At 43.2% G+C, this 18,043-nt stretch overlaps 2 protein-coding genes across 2 annotated transcripts; both read right to left on the minus strand.

Annotated features, from left to right (window-relative positions):
• Positions 1–275: 275 nt before the first annotated feature.
• Positions 276–10,349, minus strand: porb (P450 (cytochrome) oxidoreductase b). Its single transcript, XM_068745131.1, has 15 exons — positions 10,171–10,349; positions 6,569–6,617; positions 6,259–6,387; positions 5,804–5,956; positions 5,413–5,537; positions 4,799–4,888; positions 4,442–4,540; positions 4,099–4,215; positions 3,863–3,981; positions 3,314–3,495; positions 3,071–3,220; positions 2,672–2,939; positions 2,165–2,310; positions 1,864–1,949; positions 276–1,743 (listed from the first exon to the last, which is right to left on the minus strand). The coding sequence occupies exons 1-15, from the start codon at positions 10,344–10,346 to the stop codon at positions 1,599–1,601; spliced, it is 2,034 nt and encodes a 677-aa protein (XP_068601232.1). The 5' UTR covers positions 10,347–10,349; the 3' UTR covers positions 276–1,598.
• A 3,815-nt stretch (positions 10,350–14,164) lies between these two features.
• On the minus strand, positions 14,165–17,199 carry LOC137901691 (ion channel TACAN-like). The gene is made up of 12 exons (XM_068745734.1): positions 17,131–17,199; positions 16,804–16,922; positions 16,571–16,687; positions 16,417–16,476; positions 16,004–16,099; positions 15,817–15,906; positions 15,585–15,650; positions 15,381–15,442; positions 15,207–15,299; positions 14,950–15,014; positions 14,608–14,676; positions 14,165–14,284 (listed from the first exon to the last, which is right to left on the minus strand). Exons 1-12 carry the CDS (start codon positions 17,197–17,199, stop codon positions 14,165–14,167), a joined length of 1,026 nt encoding a protein of 341 aa, XP_068601835.1.
• Positions 17,200–18,043: the final 844 nt, after the last annotated feature.

Below are 18,043 nucleotides of genomic sequence, written 5' to 3' on the forward strand. Positions count from 1 at the left end.
AGGAAAATTAAGCAACCTCATAAAAGTGACATTTCATTACTATTTGCCCTGACCAAATCAGAACACTTCAATTGAAGCAACAGTTTTTACAAGTTTTCCTAAATATATATATATATACATTTAAAAACGCTTCTTCTATTCTATTCTTCTATTTTCTGCAATCTGAAACCCCAATTATAAAAAGGCCTGTTCTTTGACAGACGTAATCGCTCTGCTGCTGTTTCAAGTGTGAATTCATTCTGTGCATGCATTTGTAAAAAAAAAAACACAAAGCATAAACATTAAAAGTTTAATGACAAATCATTACAATTCTATTCATTAAAAAAATAAAATGCATGCCTTGATAAAAGTGAATAATGACATCAGAAAAATGGGATTAGAAAGTGACATTACTGAGTAAAGTGACAATCAAAAGGCAAGCATGGAAAAATAGGAATCTCCTCCACCGACAGTGAAGCAGTTTTAATGCAACGTATAAGGCAGTGTTAAAAAGGCACAGGCTGCACGAACTGGTTGGCTGCTTTCGTCAAGTCCCCCGCCCCATAGTCATTCAAAGGACTGGCGTTTGGTACGTCTGGTCGACGTAGTGACGAAGATAACGACGTAGTGACGTTCAAAGACGAAGCTTTTACAGGAAAGATAAATTCACATAATCTCATTTTTCTGTTGTCCCGCCCCCTTGCATTCATTTTTGCATCTCAAAAAAAAAAAAAAAGGTTTCTGCTACTGATTAATGAACAGAAGCTTCTTCATAAGAGGAAAAATCCCTTGTAAAAATACAACGGTAAAAAGGTAACTTTACCTATGACGCATGTTTGTTACACCAAACAAGTTCCTAAAAAAAAGCTTCACGTTTTCTATTACATTTAATGTTTTCAGTACTTCTCCAAAGCACCTCTAGATCAGCTCCATTCACGGCAAAAGCTTAACGTTGACTTTGTGTATAATACAATCCTACCTGCAGTCGCGTTACAATTACAATCCGATTATCATTTAGACGCGGTTAAAAGCGTTCCTAGATGGCCGATGTGAATGCGCTTTATGCAATTTGACTTTAATGCGTGTTCAGTGGGAATCTCATCTGTACATCCAGAGGTTGGAGGAAAAAAACTCTGACCCTTCATCAGTTCAGAAGGCTGCTTTGGGCTCATGACTTTATTCCATTCAAAATTAAATCTGAAATGAAGTTGAATTCAGTATTTGGAATGGAAGTTACGTGATCTGTCGAGTTTCAAGCCAGGGACTTCGACCCCCACCTTACAGTACCCGAAGCTGCAGCCAAAACCCGAGTCACACAGATTCATTCATTTACGTCAGAGACTTCGCAAAGCAGACAGACCAACACCACCTCAGGTGTGTGTGTGTGTGTGTGTGTGTGTGTGTGGCGGCGGGTCCACGTACATAACAGGAAATTACTGAACGAGTTAATGAACCAAACCTGCTGAGGTAGAGTTTGCCTCATGATATTCTGCTACCTATAGCTTTAATGAACCAAGGTGATTGACTGGCATCTAACGTTTCTACATTCGCTCCTGAAAACACAAGACAGAGTTAAAAGTAGAACACTGAAAACCACCACGCGCGCACGCCGTGGTTCTTTAACTCCAGACATCTTGCGAGTAGCGTCCCTTGGTCATAAGTTTCTTGATGTAATCTGTGGCCTGGGTGCGCGTCATGGCGCCCTGCTCTTCCGCTATCTCGTACAAGGCCGTCTGCACGTCCTTAGCCATGTTCCTCGCGTCGCTGGAATTAGGAAACGCATGCATATAGCTTTAGGAATGGGATTCCTTCACAATTAAATGCAAGAATTAATTCCATTTGAATAAATGGCGATTAATGCGGAGGTTTTTCTGGTCAACCTACCCGCAGATGTAGATGTGAGCGTTATCCGAGTGAATCAGCTTCCAGATGTTCTCTTTATTTAGCTTTAGCAGATGCTGCACGTACACCTTTATTTTTTTAAAGAAAACACACACATACAAGTCCATCGACACTATGCTGCACATTTAAAAAAAAAAAGTACGTAAATATTCACAGAAAATGTTGATGAACAGCCAATGAAAATAGCGATTCATCTAATCTCAAACCCTCAATCTGCATCTCACAGTTCAACAAGCACAAAAGGACGGAAGCCGCGGCGAGGAGAGGAGAGAGCGCCGAGTACCTTGTGCTCCTGGTCCCTGGAGAAGGCAACGTTCAGCTGCGTTAGAACCTGCTTCTCCTCGGCGTCCTCCAGCTCCTCCTGGTAGATGTAGTCCTCGTTCTTATGTCTGCAGCCAAAATACATCATCGTCTCTCCAACCTCCTTTCCTATCATGAGGAAACGAAACGAAACAGGTTATTTGGAATTCCATCGAGATTTCTGATTTGTAACTCTTAGCCTCAAAACGCACACGCATTCGTCACGTGCGCCTGAAGTCAACCCGCTCAGTGATGAGGTTCGACGTCGGATGTGAGAGGTTCATCCGACGTTTGTTACAAGTTGAGTGGATGTATAAAAAAAAAGCAATCCTCTTCACAGTTTCCCTGACAAACTAACACATTACGAGTATTCCTATAATACCAGACACAAATGCCTTCAAGTCTTCAATTTAAAGATGAATGGATGATGGAAGTTTCTATAACTTCAAATAGCAAATAAAACACACACACACACACACAATGTCAGTACCTTGCTGCTTGAGCCAGCCCCTCTCTTGGATGAAGCCCATAAAGGGAGCGATTCCTGTCCCGGGGCCGATCATGATCACAGGGTTGGTGGCTTTGAAGGGGAGGCGGAACTGAGACTTCCGGATGTACATGGGAACTGTGGATTTGTGGCTGTTGTCGGTGACCAGTTTGCTCTTCAGCCAGTTGGTGGCGACTCCTTTGTTAATGCGGTTAGTCTTGGTTTTGTATTCCACCACTACTGCACAGATGTGGATGTGGTTTGGGTGAACCTACACGACACGGGTGGGGGGGGGTTACCCACAAGCCTCGACTTTAACTCAGATCTGAACAAGACAACTTTAAAAACAACTGCGATTGCGACTGGCAGCTATAGTTTCCAAACCGGGGGGGGGGGAAATACCTTAGAGGAAGAGGCGATGGAATAATAGCGAGCCTGGAGACGAGGGAGCAGCTCACACAGGTGGTCAACGGGAGGCCTCAAAGAGGGCATGTCCTCCAGGATGGCGAGGATGTTTCTACTGGCGTCCAACACCCAACTCTGGTACAGAGCCTGTGGAGAAGCAGCAGCAAACACGTTAGGCGCACCGAGTTCATTTCAAGTAGCTGCAGCCGTGCTTCTGTAATCAACGAGTCCGTCACTGACCTTTCCCTCGGGCGAGGAAGAGGCCATCTTCCGCATGTTCTCCTGGTCTTTGGCGTCAGAGGCGTACTGCGCCAGCTCATACAGGACGTTGGTGCGAGGAGGGTGTGTGATGTCCAGGTAGTGGGTGAGGGCTGTGCGGTAGGTCGTCGGGCAGGGGAAGGGGTGCTTCTTGTTGGATTCCTCTGAAAAATAAAACAGCGGAAATCATGCTGGCACCTAGAACGATTGCAACACGTCACGACCAACGGATAATCATAACGCCATCATCACGTAGTGATGTTTTATCCATTTATGGTCGTCCTGAGGTCCCAAAAAACGTAAAGTGCGACCGTAAAATGAGATAATAGACACTTAATAAGGGCTGCTCGGCCTTGGTGATGACACAAAACTCTCATTACAGCAATAACTCCTAATTGCCATCATATATCAATGCCAGAATCGCACGCATGAAGTGAGGCAAGACTAGATACGAGGGGGGGGGGGGGGGGGGGGGGGTGCCGTGACAGACGACTAGTACATTCAAGGTGTGTCACGCGCTCAATGCCATACCGTCAAGGTTGTTTAGAGAGATAACCACGTCGAGGTCCACGTCAAGGACTTGCTCCAACTTGTTCACCAACGCAACGTCATTAGTTGGGAAAACAGCAACATGGTCTCCCGACTCGTATCTGAAAACGCACCGCGCGAGCAAATTAGACTCTCCACCCGACATCGTAAAGCAGCACCGAAAGCAGTCTATTCATACGGCTCCGGGCCTGCACAGAGGCATATCCAACCGGTCCCACCTGATCTTGGAGCCTGTTACGTCTAATTCTAGGTGCATGAGATGTCTGTCGCCGGCCTTGTTGAGTCGCCGGTTGACGGTGACCGGGGCGAGGAAGGGGTTTTTGGAGTCAAAGGGTCTAAAAGCAAACAAAGAACACTTAAACATTATAACACAAGTACAAAAAAGGGGGAACTCAAAGACTCTTCATCAATACATCAGTTATATACTCCACCAGGGACAAGATGTCACCAGCGTCCACCAGAGGGCAAGACGCGTCACTTATTGAAAAGTGATCTGAAGTGAACTTTAAGCAACGGCCGCGCAGAGAGCAGCGCACCGATGAGCTCCGTTACAGCACTTACGGCTTTTGAGCCTCGAAGCTCTTCAGGCGGCCGATCTCTCCCGTGTACACTTTATTCATGTTGATGTCGGCGTGCTCCTTCAGCTCGTACTGCCGAATACTGAGAGAGGAGATGGCTGTTAGCTGCTTCAGACTCAGAATCACACGTAGTCCTCGTTCATTTCACATACAGATAGACTTCAGGATAGGTCCTGATCCGGCTTTCTTTAATCCAAGTAAAGATACAGACATTTCAAGCAAGGAAACTATCTGGGTGGAGTCTCAACACGACCCACGTGAAGCTGACATGAAAACAAAGTTATCAAACATATGGTAACTAGAGAGCATTAAAGGATGAGAAGCAGGTCGTGGAATGAACCTTGATTCATCTCCTAAGGCTTCCACGCCAAAGTGCTCACAAACCGCTGGCCAGAACTGTTCCCTCCATGAAATGAAGTCTTCTTCTAGACTGAAAGACAAAAATTAAACATTCAAATTCAAAATCTTAATACGGCGGAACTTCAGTTATCGAACGACTCCGTGGTCGAGCACATTTTTTTGAGTCGACCTGCCATAGGATAAAGACTGTGTGCTAACGTTTCGCTCTGTGTGCGTGTTTTTTCGCTTTCTTTAACTCTTAGTCATGGATCCAAAGAAAGGCAGCAGTAATACTACTGGGAAAGAAAAGAGGAACGCAGTGAGAACTGTTGAATTCAAGAAGGAAATAATCGCCAAATACATAAATGGCATCCGTGTCTGGGATCTTGCTGCAGTACGGTACGGAGAAATCAACGATTTAGACTTCTCTTTAGAAAACTGAGCTGAAGAGAAAAGAGACGAGACTCCACTGTACTCATTTCATAAATAGCGACAGAGTAACACAAATATGTGATGAATTGTCTTCACATTAGTTCCTGCAAAAATGTTACGTTTATCCCGGTGACATAAAGGAACTTTTGAAAAACCGGAACATTTAATTTACAGCTCACTTACTTGCCATCATCGTCTCCTAAACCAAGGTCAAAGATGCGCTTGGCACCAAGTTCTTCCAGCCTTTTATCAACATATTTTCCCATGGCATTGTAGTGTTCATAAGTCTTGTTGCCCAATGCAAACACCTGAAGACAGGACACGGGGACAGAGCATCAGTACTCGGTTCAGTCGCATCTAAAAATAAACATGCTGTACTTGAAAGTTCTAGATGAAAAAGAGCAGAGGAAGGCCAGAGGATATGCCGAACAAAGTAAAAAGGTTTTCCACAGTTGAATTCTACACCAAATGAGGCCGGAGACGCTGCTCTCCAACAATGATCGGAAAACAGAACAAACAAACAAACAAAGTACTTTCTGTCACGATGTGCACAAAGCCCTAAACTACGACTCACTGTGTAGTTTAGTCCAGACAGGTCTTCGTCGTCGTTCTCCTGAAGCCAGTCATAGAAGTCCTGAGCGTTATCCGTCGGGTCTCCTTCGCCATAGGTGGCCATGCAAAATATAGCGAGGGAGTTTCTAATCTCAGAGAGCCGGGGCAGCTCCGCCTGAAACGCCACACAGAGGGGTCAGACAGCAGACACTTTAACGACCGGACATCAGCAGCGTTCATGATATCAGAAATAATAAAATCAATAAATACTACTCTTATCTATGGCCCCTAGCGATTCTTGTGTTGGAGAAAATTGTCTGATAAAGCCTGAGGTGATAAAATTTGCATTTTGTACTGGCGTGACTGAAATCCATAAAATATTCATGACTCACTGGCCCAGAGGTATTTGAGCTAGAACAACACCTACAAATGCAGAGTTGTGTGAAAAAGAACAAATCCCCCCCCCCCCCCCCTTACCATTTCATACTCCTCTGGATCGGCTGCCATCCCCTTCATTCCGTATCGCTGAGCGTCTTTGGACAGTCTGTTGGTAAATTCCTCTGCTGTCCCCGTCTGGGAGCCGTAGAACACGATGATGTTCTTTCCCTGGTGAGAGTCAGAATGATAAAAGGTTCTCCGAGGGAAACGGGAACACTGTTTAACGTATGTCAACGACTCTGCCTGGAAGACTCAAACAATGGCTTTATTGTATTGGAGAGCCTGAAACCTTGACAGAGAATGACTGAGGCAGAACTAATAGAAAGGGCAAAGACTGAAGTTCACTCACAGTCTTCTTCATTTTCTCGATGAAACTGGTCTCCCTCGTTGTCGGCGCTCTGGGAAGAGACAAAAAAAAAAAAAAAGGGTTTAGCAACCTTTAAAATGTTTGTTCTGCACAACATCTCAGAACTTAAGTCACAATAAAGCACGGCGTGAACAGATTATTTTTTTAAATAATCTTCTACGGGAAAGGGACTGTATTTACAGTTTTTGAAAAGAGAAATTAAATGGGGGTAAATTGGCTGCCACCTAATAACCAGGGGTTCAACCTCCCCAATTCAGATTTGTCCAGGAAGTAATGAGAGATTAAAAACTACAAATGAAAAACGGGGGGGGGGCAAATAAAAGGCAATGCCGCCTCGCTCAGCATGAGACGTCTGAGTGGACAGCTGCACCAAACAGGGAATAAAAAGGTCAGACAAAAGCGTAAATGTTATTCCAGATGAACACGTTGAGACTTTATGTACCCGGAAACTCAAGGCTGCAACAAAACCGCGAGAGAGAAGGAGAAGACAACGTGTTCGTTAACTCCGTTTGAGCCAGACCGAAGTACGAAGAGCATCTGATTCCATTTAGCCCGACACACATTCAGAAAGCTTGTAAACAGAGGCAGGAATCCACACAACAGCAGCGTGCAGAAGGAAGGAAGGGAGACTGCTGCTGCCCCCCCCTCAAGTATCAGAGGCGCAAAAAGGTACCAAGTATCGTAGCAAGTTCTGAAGGAAAGACCAGACCTGAAACGGACCTTTTGTGCGACACAAAGTTGTGTTTTTGTTTTTTTAAAGATAAGGTTGTCGATCTGTTCCACATTGAAACGAGCGCCTTCATGATTGAACCCTTTGACACGGTTTGGACATTTTGATGGTCAGCATAAACAGTTTAGAGTTAATCATTTATACACACAGTAAGATTTCACCTCGTGAATCCACGCAGGAACGCTTCCTGCCCAAACGGAGCCGGTCTGGCGCAGGCTCATTCAGACTTGGAGGTATAATCTTAAAATACTATAATCAATAGCATCTGGCCACAATTAAAGATGGTAAAATAATAAGCATGATGGCCGGACTGAACGGTCTTTATTTTGAAAAGGTCACACCGGTAACTTCTGCCGAAACACATTTAGCGTTCACAAATGTTGTTTTTTTTGCGGTTCTCTGAGCACAAGGATCGCTTCCACCTGTGACCTGCCCCATCACGCCAACCAGGAGGGTTAAACACACCCTGGTTCTGAAACCCTGAAGCCCCTTTTCCTGTGCTCTCGGTATAAAACTCTCACTGACCTTTCAGCAGCATCTCTTCTGTCCTCTGGTAGAGAGAACACGCAGCCCATGGCATGCAACCCTGCGGCTTACCACGCCGGGAACCGCCACGGCCAAACCCAGAAAGCAGGACGTCTCCCCTCCGCAGCCAGGAGACGGAGAAAAATAAAAAAGAAACAAATCTAAACCAGTCCAGAAAGGCAGCCAGACGCTCTCAGGTTTGGGAGAGCTTCCTGCCTTCGAGCACGGAGGCACCGACGCGATCCGAGTCGTGCCTCTTGCTGTGCTGCTCTCTGAAACAGCGGCGTCTGCTCTCCACATACACAGAACTTCACCACACACACACACACACACAAGCCTCGTCAGTAACCACTGAAGACACAATGGTGGGAAACTGACTTCCCAATAAAATGCAGCCGAGTTGCAGACCCACAATTTTGCCTCGCAGGCGCGTGCAGAGGAAACGCTCAGGCTGAAAACGCCTCGCTCCTCATCCCCGTTCCTATTCCTCTCTGGCGTGGAAGGTACGGGAAACAATAAGATCCATTCTGAGCATTTAGCTAGTTATTAGCGCAGCCCTACGGTGGACTGCTGAAGAGGAGGGGGCTGTGAAAGCCCCCCCCCCCCCCCTCAAGTCTCCGCCCCATCTTATTGGAGGAGAGGGGAGAATGTCACTGCTATGGCAACCTCATTTATCATAAACGGATTTCATTTGTGACAGACCCTCATGCGCACGCAGAAAAGGAAATCCCAGGAGGGGCGGGGGGGGGGGTTCTTGTCTTTAGCCTCAACTTTCCACCTTTACAAGTCTCACAAAAGGAGCTTGGCTCGCGCTCCTCTTTCACTCTCCAGGGAACTTTTAAAATGGGTTCGGAGCCAAAAACAAAAGCACAGGAAATACATGGAAGACTACACCCCCCCCCCCCCCCCCCCTTCATAACAGTTAGGTCATCGCTGCTCCCTTTAAGGGGAGGAAAGCCCAGCCTGGGGGGTGCAGCTCTGTGCTCCCCTCCTGGATTACTCTGCAGTTACTCGGTCCTGCTCAGGTCACACATGCTGGACAGGGAACGCGCTCCCTTCAGGCCAATGCCCCCCCCCCCCACACACACACACACGGCCCCCAACACTGTTTCCATTTACACAAGACCTGGCCCACGTCTTTAACTCGGGTGACTAAAGAGATTCTGTTGTGGTTGGGGAGGGGCTACAAACGTGTCCAATAGAAGTAGAGTCCATTGAAAAGGAAGCCAAACCTCCACAACGCCGCCAATACGTGATGAGGGGAGGGCGCGGGTAAGGAGCGGCTTGTGTCCTCAAAAAGAGAAGCAGGCAAAGGCGGATCAGAGAGAGTCTGGGTAAAAGAGGAGTGCAGGGAAAGGGGAAACGAAGGTCACAGCCGGTGGCCTTCAAGGCCTTTCTGAAGCGACGGCCTATTTCTCCCTGACGACAGCGTTGCAAAATGTGTCCAATAAAACGTAAATCTCCACTTTATCATTGTGAATGCGTCATCATCCCTTAATAGGTGTCGCCAACCTCCACGTTCACCGTGCAATACTTTCTGCATGTTATTTGATAATAAAAGGAATCATGGATCCCAAGAACCCCCCCCCCCCCCCCACAGAGTAAAAAAACACAATCCAGTTACCCTTTGCAGTAGATTTATAAAAATCTGTCCTGACCACCTTGTTTTTGAATGTTTTTTTTTAAATTATTTGTCAGGAAATTGAAAACATAATTCATTTCCGAACCGCTGTGTCCGTTACCGGGTCGCGCCGGAGCCTATCCCAGCCGTCAACGGGCGAGAGGCGGGGTACACCCTGGACAAGCCGCCAGTTCATCGCAGGGCCACACACAGAAACCTATGTAACATGCTTTTTGGTGGCGGGAGGAAACCGGAGAACCCGGAGAGATGCAGACACGAGGAGAGAACATGCAAACGCCTCATAGAAAGCCTGCAAGTCGGATTCGAACCTGTGACCTTCTTTGCTGTGAGGCAACAGCACTTACCAATGCGCCACCGTGCCCCCACATATTGAAAACAGGCAAACATCAAGATTAACAAAGAAATTGAAAATTTGAATGTCCACCTCCCTAAAAGCAAAGTGTAGTCTCGATACTGGCATTTAAAATTATATCTGAAAATTCTAGAATATTGAAACATGCATGAAAGTTTGAACGGGATTATTGCTCCATGCAGCCTCGTGGGTAGCAGGAGCTAGCGTAGCATTGTCTTATCTGCATGTGATGAGATCGGATGTAATAATCTGTCTGATGTTAAAAACTAGCAGTGAGACTTAAGAGAGACCTGAATAGGAAGATAACCCAGCCGACGAAAACAATGGACACTCACGGTGCGTCAAGCTTCTTGAATTCAGGGATGGGTTCAGGCTTCTTGCGGGACATGAACCAGTAAATGACAACTCCGATAATGAGGGAGAAGAGGAAGAGGTCCAGGTTGCTGAAAAGATGCTCCTCTTCATCCACCATGGGCTCAGTGTGGGTGGTGGTCTCGGCGTCCATGTCCATCTTGTTGAGACACTGCGGTAAAAGAATAAAACGTCAGACCAATTTACAATGAAAACAAAGAAAAGGTTATTCAATCCGATTAATAAATATAAAACATATTTAATAGTGACGTTTCAAACTAGTTATGAGCGAAGACAAAGGAATCCAACTTGGGTAAGGGAAGTCATTTCTTTCTGTTTAACTACTTTAAAGACAAAAACAGAAACTTGTTTCTCTGTATTTATAATCAATGTAAATCAAACTCTGTGTACTTCTCCCCAAACATACCACGAGTTCTTATTTACCTGTATTTTAGGAGTCGGCATTTGTTAAACTAAGTCTCAGTGCTACAGTCTTTGTTGAGATTTCCATCAGAACAAAACTTGTGCCCAGATCTACACGACTGCTAACGCACAAAGCAAAGCGTTACGCAACACATTGTGCCACGTCTGGCTTCCCTGCTCATTGAGAGCGGCTTCATTCACACAAAGCGTGAAAGAACTTCCCACTCCGGTGTCTGTTTGGTTAAAGACATGAAACAAATAAGATGATCTTGTCCTGCCAGCGTTACAGCAACTGACATTCAAAAAAGGATGTTTGATGTTTGCTTTAAAGATGATTGAGAACAAATTTTCTTTCAATAGTTTACCAACAATATGTTAGCCAATACTTGTATTTTTGACATTACTATTACATTTTAATAATCTACATCACAGTAATTATTAAAGAACTAAAAGTGAGATTTTATTGACCAGAACACTTTATCATTGGAAAATTAACAGTCCTGTCAGACGAAGAACAATCATCTTTGAGAAAGAATCTCGTAGCGTGGCTGAGGAAGCAGTCGCCGGCTAACCGGAAGGCTGGTGATTTGATCCCCACTCTCCAAAGTGTCACAGAAAAGTGTCCTTGACAAAGACACTAAAAGGAAAGATACATGAGTTTCCAAACTGCTGGGACGTTCAAGGCTACCCCTGAAACCACAGCTACAAGGCTCTCTGACATACGAGCGGCTTCTATTATTGTGGAGTTTCCAAGGCTACGATACTGAAAGCACTTTGGTGAAACGTGGCTGAAGTGACCCCGACTGAAACCACAAAGAACCTCCCATCTCAGTTTCATAGTGTGTAATCTGGGGGGGGGGGGGGGGGCATCTTGGGATCGCACGTTTGTTTGAGAGTCCGTAAGATATTTCAAAAAGTCGGCAAAAGTTGTCGGTGAGATTGTGTTAATGGGCGGGTTTGGGGTCAAGGAAGAGCAGTGGCAAATGGACTGAACTTATATCGCGCTTTTATTTTCTCCGCCACCTTCACGGTGGACAAAGCGCTTTACAATTTGGCCTCTCATTCACAACCCTCAATTCAGACCCAGAGTGGGTACAATCTCAAGACTGATCCAGAATACGCGTCTCTGCCATTTTTAACCAATTTGAGACGGGACCCAGGACAACATTTTGGCTGGTGTAATAACAACGCCATTATAGGTCAATCACAATAAATAGACATAGACTCACGAAACGCTTTAGCTTCTACTACGACTGTACTTTCGACTTGTCCCGTGAGGGATCGCCACTGCAAATCAGCCTTCGCCACTTCACCCTGCCCTTTGCATCGTCCTCCAGGCCCCCCAACACCAGCCAGTCTCATGATGCGAGCGGCTGGTGGTGGGGGGAGGACGAGCCAATGCAGGGTCATTCAAACAAGGATAAATACACGATTGAGCAAGCGACGGGTGCTTTTTCCAACTTCATTGAATTTAGCTGCGTTACTTGATTTTAATGATAATGTTTGCTTTTGTTAATGACAGCTGCTCGGACATACAATTTATAAAACACTTAAACCTATACAAAAAGCACAGAAGATTGAATAACAGTTCAAATGCCTCTGACACATAAGGAATTATATTCCATTATCTGTCCAGGAACACTTTACGCACTATTTGCTCAAGTGTAAAATGGAGTATGAAACTAATCAATGAATGAGCCATGGTCAAAGTTCAACCCTCAACCCGCCTCACGTGATTATAGCTGATACGCATCTAAATGGTGGCAGACACTGTAAAAGTCAGAGATTACAGCAAATGCAATACCACGACTATTGAGAAAAGTCCTCCCCGACTGAGGAAATCCCATCGGCGGACAGCAAAGCTGAACAAAACAGCCAGTAGGGATGGAATTTAGGGCCCAGGCTATTACCTGGACCATGATAATGCTGCAACGAAAACATAACCCTGTCGGAGCTACAGGTGCATCCAGGAGACATAACATTGTTGACTTAAACATGGCCTGCTCAAAACAAAGTCTAACATTCTTAACCCAACAGAGTTTCCTCCACAGTTAGCCTCAGGTCGCGTAACAGAAGTCAGTGCTTGAGCTTAACGCTTGAAAATAAACATATTTATCTGTTTGCTAAGTGTTCAGCTCTAATGCCGAATCCATCGCGGCTGCCGTGTTGTTGTCGCGGACTGCCACAGACCCCCGGCTCGATGCACAACTAGTTCAAGAAGAGAGTTCTGGTCAGGCACTTACCCTGGTCGCTCTTCTTTGTGTCACGCTCTCACACGCACAGAGCCCAACGCGGAAGGAGATTTACGCGACGGGGGACCAAACCAAAACGGTCGTGGCCGCGGGGGTGCGATTGTTGCACTTCCGACACAAAAATAAATCGTATCAAAAACTATTTCCCCCCCCTCGCCAAAAATGTTTTTAATTCTGAAATAAAATGTGTTTGTTTGTTTGTTTTATAGAAGACACCTAATAATGTTGATTGTTAAGATTAAAGCGTCACTATTTCAATTTAATTTGGTCACGTGTCTAACTTGGACTGGTCTTACAAAGGTATTACCTAATGAGAGCGTGCGGGTGAGACACGCAATAATAACCCTTGTCCGCGGTGTTCAGAGTAAAGGGTCATGGTTATATAATGTGACGAACAGAATGACGTCCCTGCTGGACTATCAGACAGACGCATTGAACATGTCTTCCGTTGCTTAAATTATGTTTATATAGACGCGATTAGCGGCCGTGCAGACTCTTAAGTGAAGTATTGATACTGCTTTATTGATAATACTCCACTACAAGTAAACGTCAAACGAAATTCAGCACTATATAAATGCCCTTCTTGATAACAAATTTTAGCCTCTATCAAAAGGGCTGTTTTAATACAGTCAGGAATTAATGAACTTTTAAAGCTACATTTATTTTCCATATTGACATTTTTAATATACTGCATGTTAATAAAGCCTGTGCTCTTACAGACGGCCACAGTTGAGATGTGTTGGGAGTACAGATATTTAAAGTATTTTGAGGTTGGCAAAACGAATGCCATTAAGGATGGAAAGCAAAATCTATGCTAACATATATGCTGCTAGAGATGAAGGTGAAGAGTAAAGAATGTAATAGAAGATTTTATTCACTGTGTTTTCATGTGAGTCATTTTCATTTGACCAACGATACAAAAATAAGAACATGGCAGTATTGTCGATGATTTATGTACGAAGGACTTTCAACGGAAACAAGACCGCAAGGGCTTTTTTGAAATGCTCCTCTTAGACAGGATGTTTGACTGTATTTGTACTGTAATACATGCTACTGTGTGACTGTACTTGTACCCTAACATTCTATCTAATAAATATATTCATTATCATCATCATTGCAAGGTACATTTTCACCTGATTGACGAGTATTATTTGTATTTTCATAAATGTTAAAATAATAGTCAGAACACGCAGTTATAATATCTAATAGTGTAGTAGCATTTCAAATTATGCAAACGCAGCAGTAGAATAATATTTTCATTTGGAGGAAGACAAAAGATGATTTCTCTTCATGTTGTCTGGGATCACGCGTCACGTGTCTTTGCCTTCTGATTCCGGCTCTTGACTTTCTGGCGGACCACAGCGACGGTGGTGAAGAAGTTTCCCATGAATAGAATCAGGAAGCAGAGGCCACACATCGAGACCTGTCATCGCACGGAACATGGAAAGACGACAGGTGAATAATCATCCGTCCATGATCAACTTCTTGGTCTGTGGAATTGATCAGATATAGAAATTATTTTTGCAAAGGGCGGATAATTATGTAATGCAAAAAATAAGTAATGCGAAACGTAATATTCTGATGTCAGTAATATAAAGTCTATAAAATGTGAAAGCTCTTCAAATATATTATTAGCAGTTTAGAAATGTTAACGCTTAAAACTGGCAAAAATCAGTTAGTAATTGATACAGTAAATATTTAACTGTCATTGAATAAATAACTGTGGACTTGGTCGTGTTTGACGACCTGCCATTCTTTGCAGTCTGGGAACCGAGCCATCCTGAAGAGCGACACGCTGTTGAAGAGCTGCCAGAACTACAAGACAAGACACGAGTTAAAAGTTTATTATGTGAAAACGGAATGAATATGCTGTAGTGGGCAATGCATAATCATGTCTGAGGATAAGCTGCCAAATCATGACTACTTTTTTCATCAGCAAGTCTGTGTCTTCCGGTTTAAGCCGTGACAAAGCGGGATTTCTTTTTGCCAACTAAGCAGCAGTTAGGGAACATTTCTCAACTTCTTTTGCAAGTCAGATTGGAAAAACATTAACCATGCAATTTGACATACAATTTGGATTTCACTCACATGACCAAAAAAGAGGAAGGGCAAAAGGAAGGACAGCCCTTTCCACATCCACGACTGAAATCCCTCTGAAAATAGTGCAGACATGGATTTAACTTCCTTCACCAAAGCCTGTTTATGAGCAGCAGCGACGATGATCTGCAGCCATAGATATGCCTGATCAACCATTATTGGGTTTTAGAAAACAATATTTTGTTTTCAAAATATTTGATTGTGACATGGCTGAATGAGCGCGTCTATTTTCTGTGTCCTTGTCTCACCGACGGTCAGGTCCATGTTGTGTCTTTCTCCCAGAGCTCTCAGTCTGTACAGACACCCACTCTGATAATAACACTGCAGACACTGAACAAAACCTGCATTTGAGATTGAAGAAATGCCGATTACAAAAAAAATACATTTGAACTATAAAAGTGTTTTAAATATGTTGATCTTACTTTGATACAGCGAGTATGCAAGGAACTGGTTTCGGAATACTTTGTACTGGTTCCCGTCTGGCCTTGGATGTGAAAGAGAGCAGGAAAAATAGATTTGTTTTTTTTCCCAAAAAAGCAAACAGAGATGTGAACAAGAAAAAATGGGAAATGTAAATTACATTGTCTGCATTTTTAGGTGTATACATTTTAACCTCCTCTACTCACCATGTTAGCATCACGCCAGACAGGAAAGCCGAGACATAGTGATGGAAAACCCACCAGCCTTTGATTCTATTATGCAGAACACTTTTTATTAGATTATTTATATGCATTTTACATGTTTAAAGATGGTTGTCACAATACTTTATTCTCTTATTATACACAAAATCAGCACTCAGGGCATTTCTTCTTCTTCAGTATTTTGATTGGATATTTGTGCTATAGGAATGCGGCTGACCTGGAACCATTGGTGATGAGGATACTTTCCCTGATAGTTAATGTACAATAGTACCATACCAGCAGGAAATTGAGGATTGCATCAAGAAATCTAAAGTCAGAGACACAAGACGAGCTTTTAATTAAGACATAAAGTGCACTCAGTGTCCACATATTGAAATGATTGCTGATAAGATGATGACGCTCACCTGTAGCCGAAAAAGAAATAGCACACAAAGGAGAGCAGCAGCAGGATGACTGTAAGGTACAGCTTGAACTTCTCATATTCATCTTTGTAAGCAAATCTAGAAAGGATGCAACAGATTCAGGTTGCACTGTTAAATATCTGTGCATATATATGTTAAAAAAATAAAACAGCAGAAATTCATGAGCCAATGAAATGCCAGCTAAGGGGATAAAATAACTTTTTTTAAAAATCAAGTTAAAAGATCTTATTTTATTTGCTCGTCAGTGATTGAATTAGGATTCGGTGATAAATCCCTGAACAGAAGTAAAATAAAGATAAAGATTAATTGGATGAAAAATATTTTCATTTAGATTAATATTGCCAGGCAACAAGACACAGGACTGATATTCAGATTACATGATAGTCATCACCTACTTTGACTGCTTGCTGAAAAGAGTCACATTCACATTTCCCAGAACCAGACTGAGGTATAATCTGCAATATAATAAAATTATATTTTCTCTAACTTAACTTTACATAATTTCAGTAATATTGTTTTGTTCTGCTTTTTGGATTAAAAACTCCTCACCCATTTTTCTTGGGAAGGAAAGCTTCCATTTCAAAGAAGGCATTTGGTCGTGTCTTTATTTTCTCTTTGATTTCACTCAAAGTTTTAGCATCTTCCACCGATGGTCCTGTGCGCCACCTGCTGGATGAAATGAGTGTAGACACCATTGTCTGTGTCAGTCACACATCTGCGCTCAACTGAGTGGAAACATCTTACTTTGGGGGCATATACTTCATTTGCATGTGTAACCGTACTTGTTCACTAGGTGTGATACCTCCATGAATCTTTTGTGGTGACTGGAAATGGAGGAAGAGCAGCTGGTTTGTAATTCGGATATCTCATCCAGTTTCTGTAAGTACATTTTGTGCGTCTCCTGAATGAGAAAATGCATTGATATCAACAAAAAAGAAGTACATATTGAAGATCTACGTATTTTGGTGCATGGTATATGACAATCGAGAGACGAACTGGGTTATTTGATATCAATCTGAGCAGAAAAATTATAATTTTAATCAAAGGTTAACTTGTGGAAAACATTTCTCCGTGCAATTTGATTCCCCTGCAAACAGTCAATCTCTTACCTGAAGCTTTTTATACTCTTCTTCCAGACATTTCCACTCCTCCAGAATGACTGTTAAACTTTGAGGCATTTTGTTAAAACTCAAACCTACACACTGAAAAGAAAACCCAGCAAGACCTTTTTGCTCGTTTGAACCTCAGTAAATGATTAGCGCATAGTGCTATGTTGAAGCCTTTCCACAAACGGTTTATGACATGAAGTGAACTTTGACTGGAACAAATAAGGAAGATTTTGACTTGGACATTGTTCTGTTGAAAGTCTTTGGTTTAGTTCTTGGTGATATGTTTGTTGACCAAATTATAGAATATGCAAGGCCTGTAGGTCTGGGTTTTATCTTTTATGCCTCACCTATCGTGCTCCCTGTTAGGTAGAAGTTGCTTTTGAGCATTTTAAATCTCTCCATATGATATTTGTTCATGTATGTTGCGGATAGATGGTGTCTTACAGTAATCCTCCTCCTCCTCTGTTCAAGGATGGTCCCTCCTAGCTGTCCAGGCTTTAGCCAGGGAAGGTCCAGTTGATTCTTTCGTGTGTGTGTGTGTGTGTGTTTTTTGGTCTTCGTGGTTTTGGCTGTTAAAGTTTGATGCCACAAAAGACAAATTCACACTTACACTTAATTAAAAAATAATTTATAAAAAGAAGATATGATATGAATTTACAATACCTATGTCTTTTTAAATGATAAAAGTAACCAATAGTAGCTGCTGAGATAGATAGATAGATAGATAGATAGATAGATAGATAGATAGATAGATAGATAGATAGAGACAGACAACATTCCTCTTTAATTGTGAATTACATTGTTAGCTTTTATTTTGAAACATAAAGACGGAAGTACACAACTGCGCATGCGCTAAATCGGTGACTGCTTCCGGTGTTTTGTGGGACTAGAGTTTCGGTGTACTAACAGAGCC

This window comes from Brachionichthys hirsutus, chromosome 11 (genome assembly GCF_040956055.1).
Source record: "Brachionichthys hirsutus isolate HB-005 chromosome 11, CSIRO-AGI_Bhir_v1, whole genome shotgun sequence".
In the NCBI taxonomy this organism is placed as follows: domain Eukaryota; kingdom Metazoa; phylum Chordata; class Actinopteri; order Lophiiformes; family Brachionichthyidae; genus Brachionichthys; species Brachionichthys hirsutus.

Coding starts and splice junctions, on each gene's coding strand:
- porb (XM_068745131.1), bottom strand. CDS start 10,346: ATGGACATGGACGCCGAGACCACCACCCACACTGAGCCCATGGTGGAT. Junction 5,538..5,803: donor TGTCTGGACTAAACTACACA/GTGAGTCGTAGT, acceptor TCCTGTCTTCAG/GTGTTTGCATTGGGCAACAA. Junction 3,496..3,862: donor CTCTCTAAACAACCTTGACG/GTATGGCATTGA, acceptor TTTATTTTTCAG/AGGAATCCAACAAGAAGCAC.
- LOC137901691 (XM_068745734.1), bottom strand. CDS start 17,199: ATGCCTCAAAGTTTAACAGTCATTCTGGAGGAGTGGAAATGTCTGGAA. Junction 16,923..17,130: donor AAGAGTATAAAAAGCTTCAG/GTAAGAGATTGA, acceptor TTTCTCATTCAG/GAGACGCACAAAATGTACTT. Junction 15,443..15,584: donor TCTGGCGTGATGCTAACATG/GTGAGTAGAGGA, acceptor TTCACATCCAAG/GCCAGACGGGAACCAGTACA.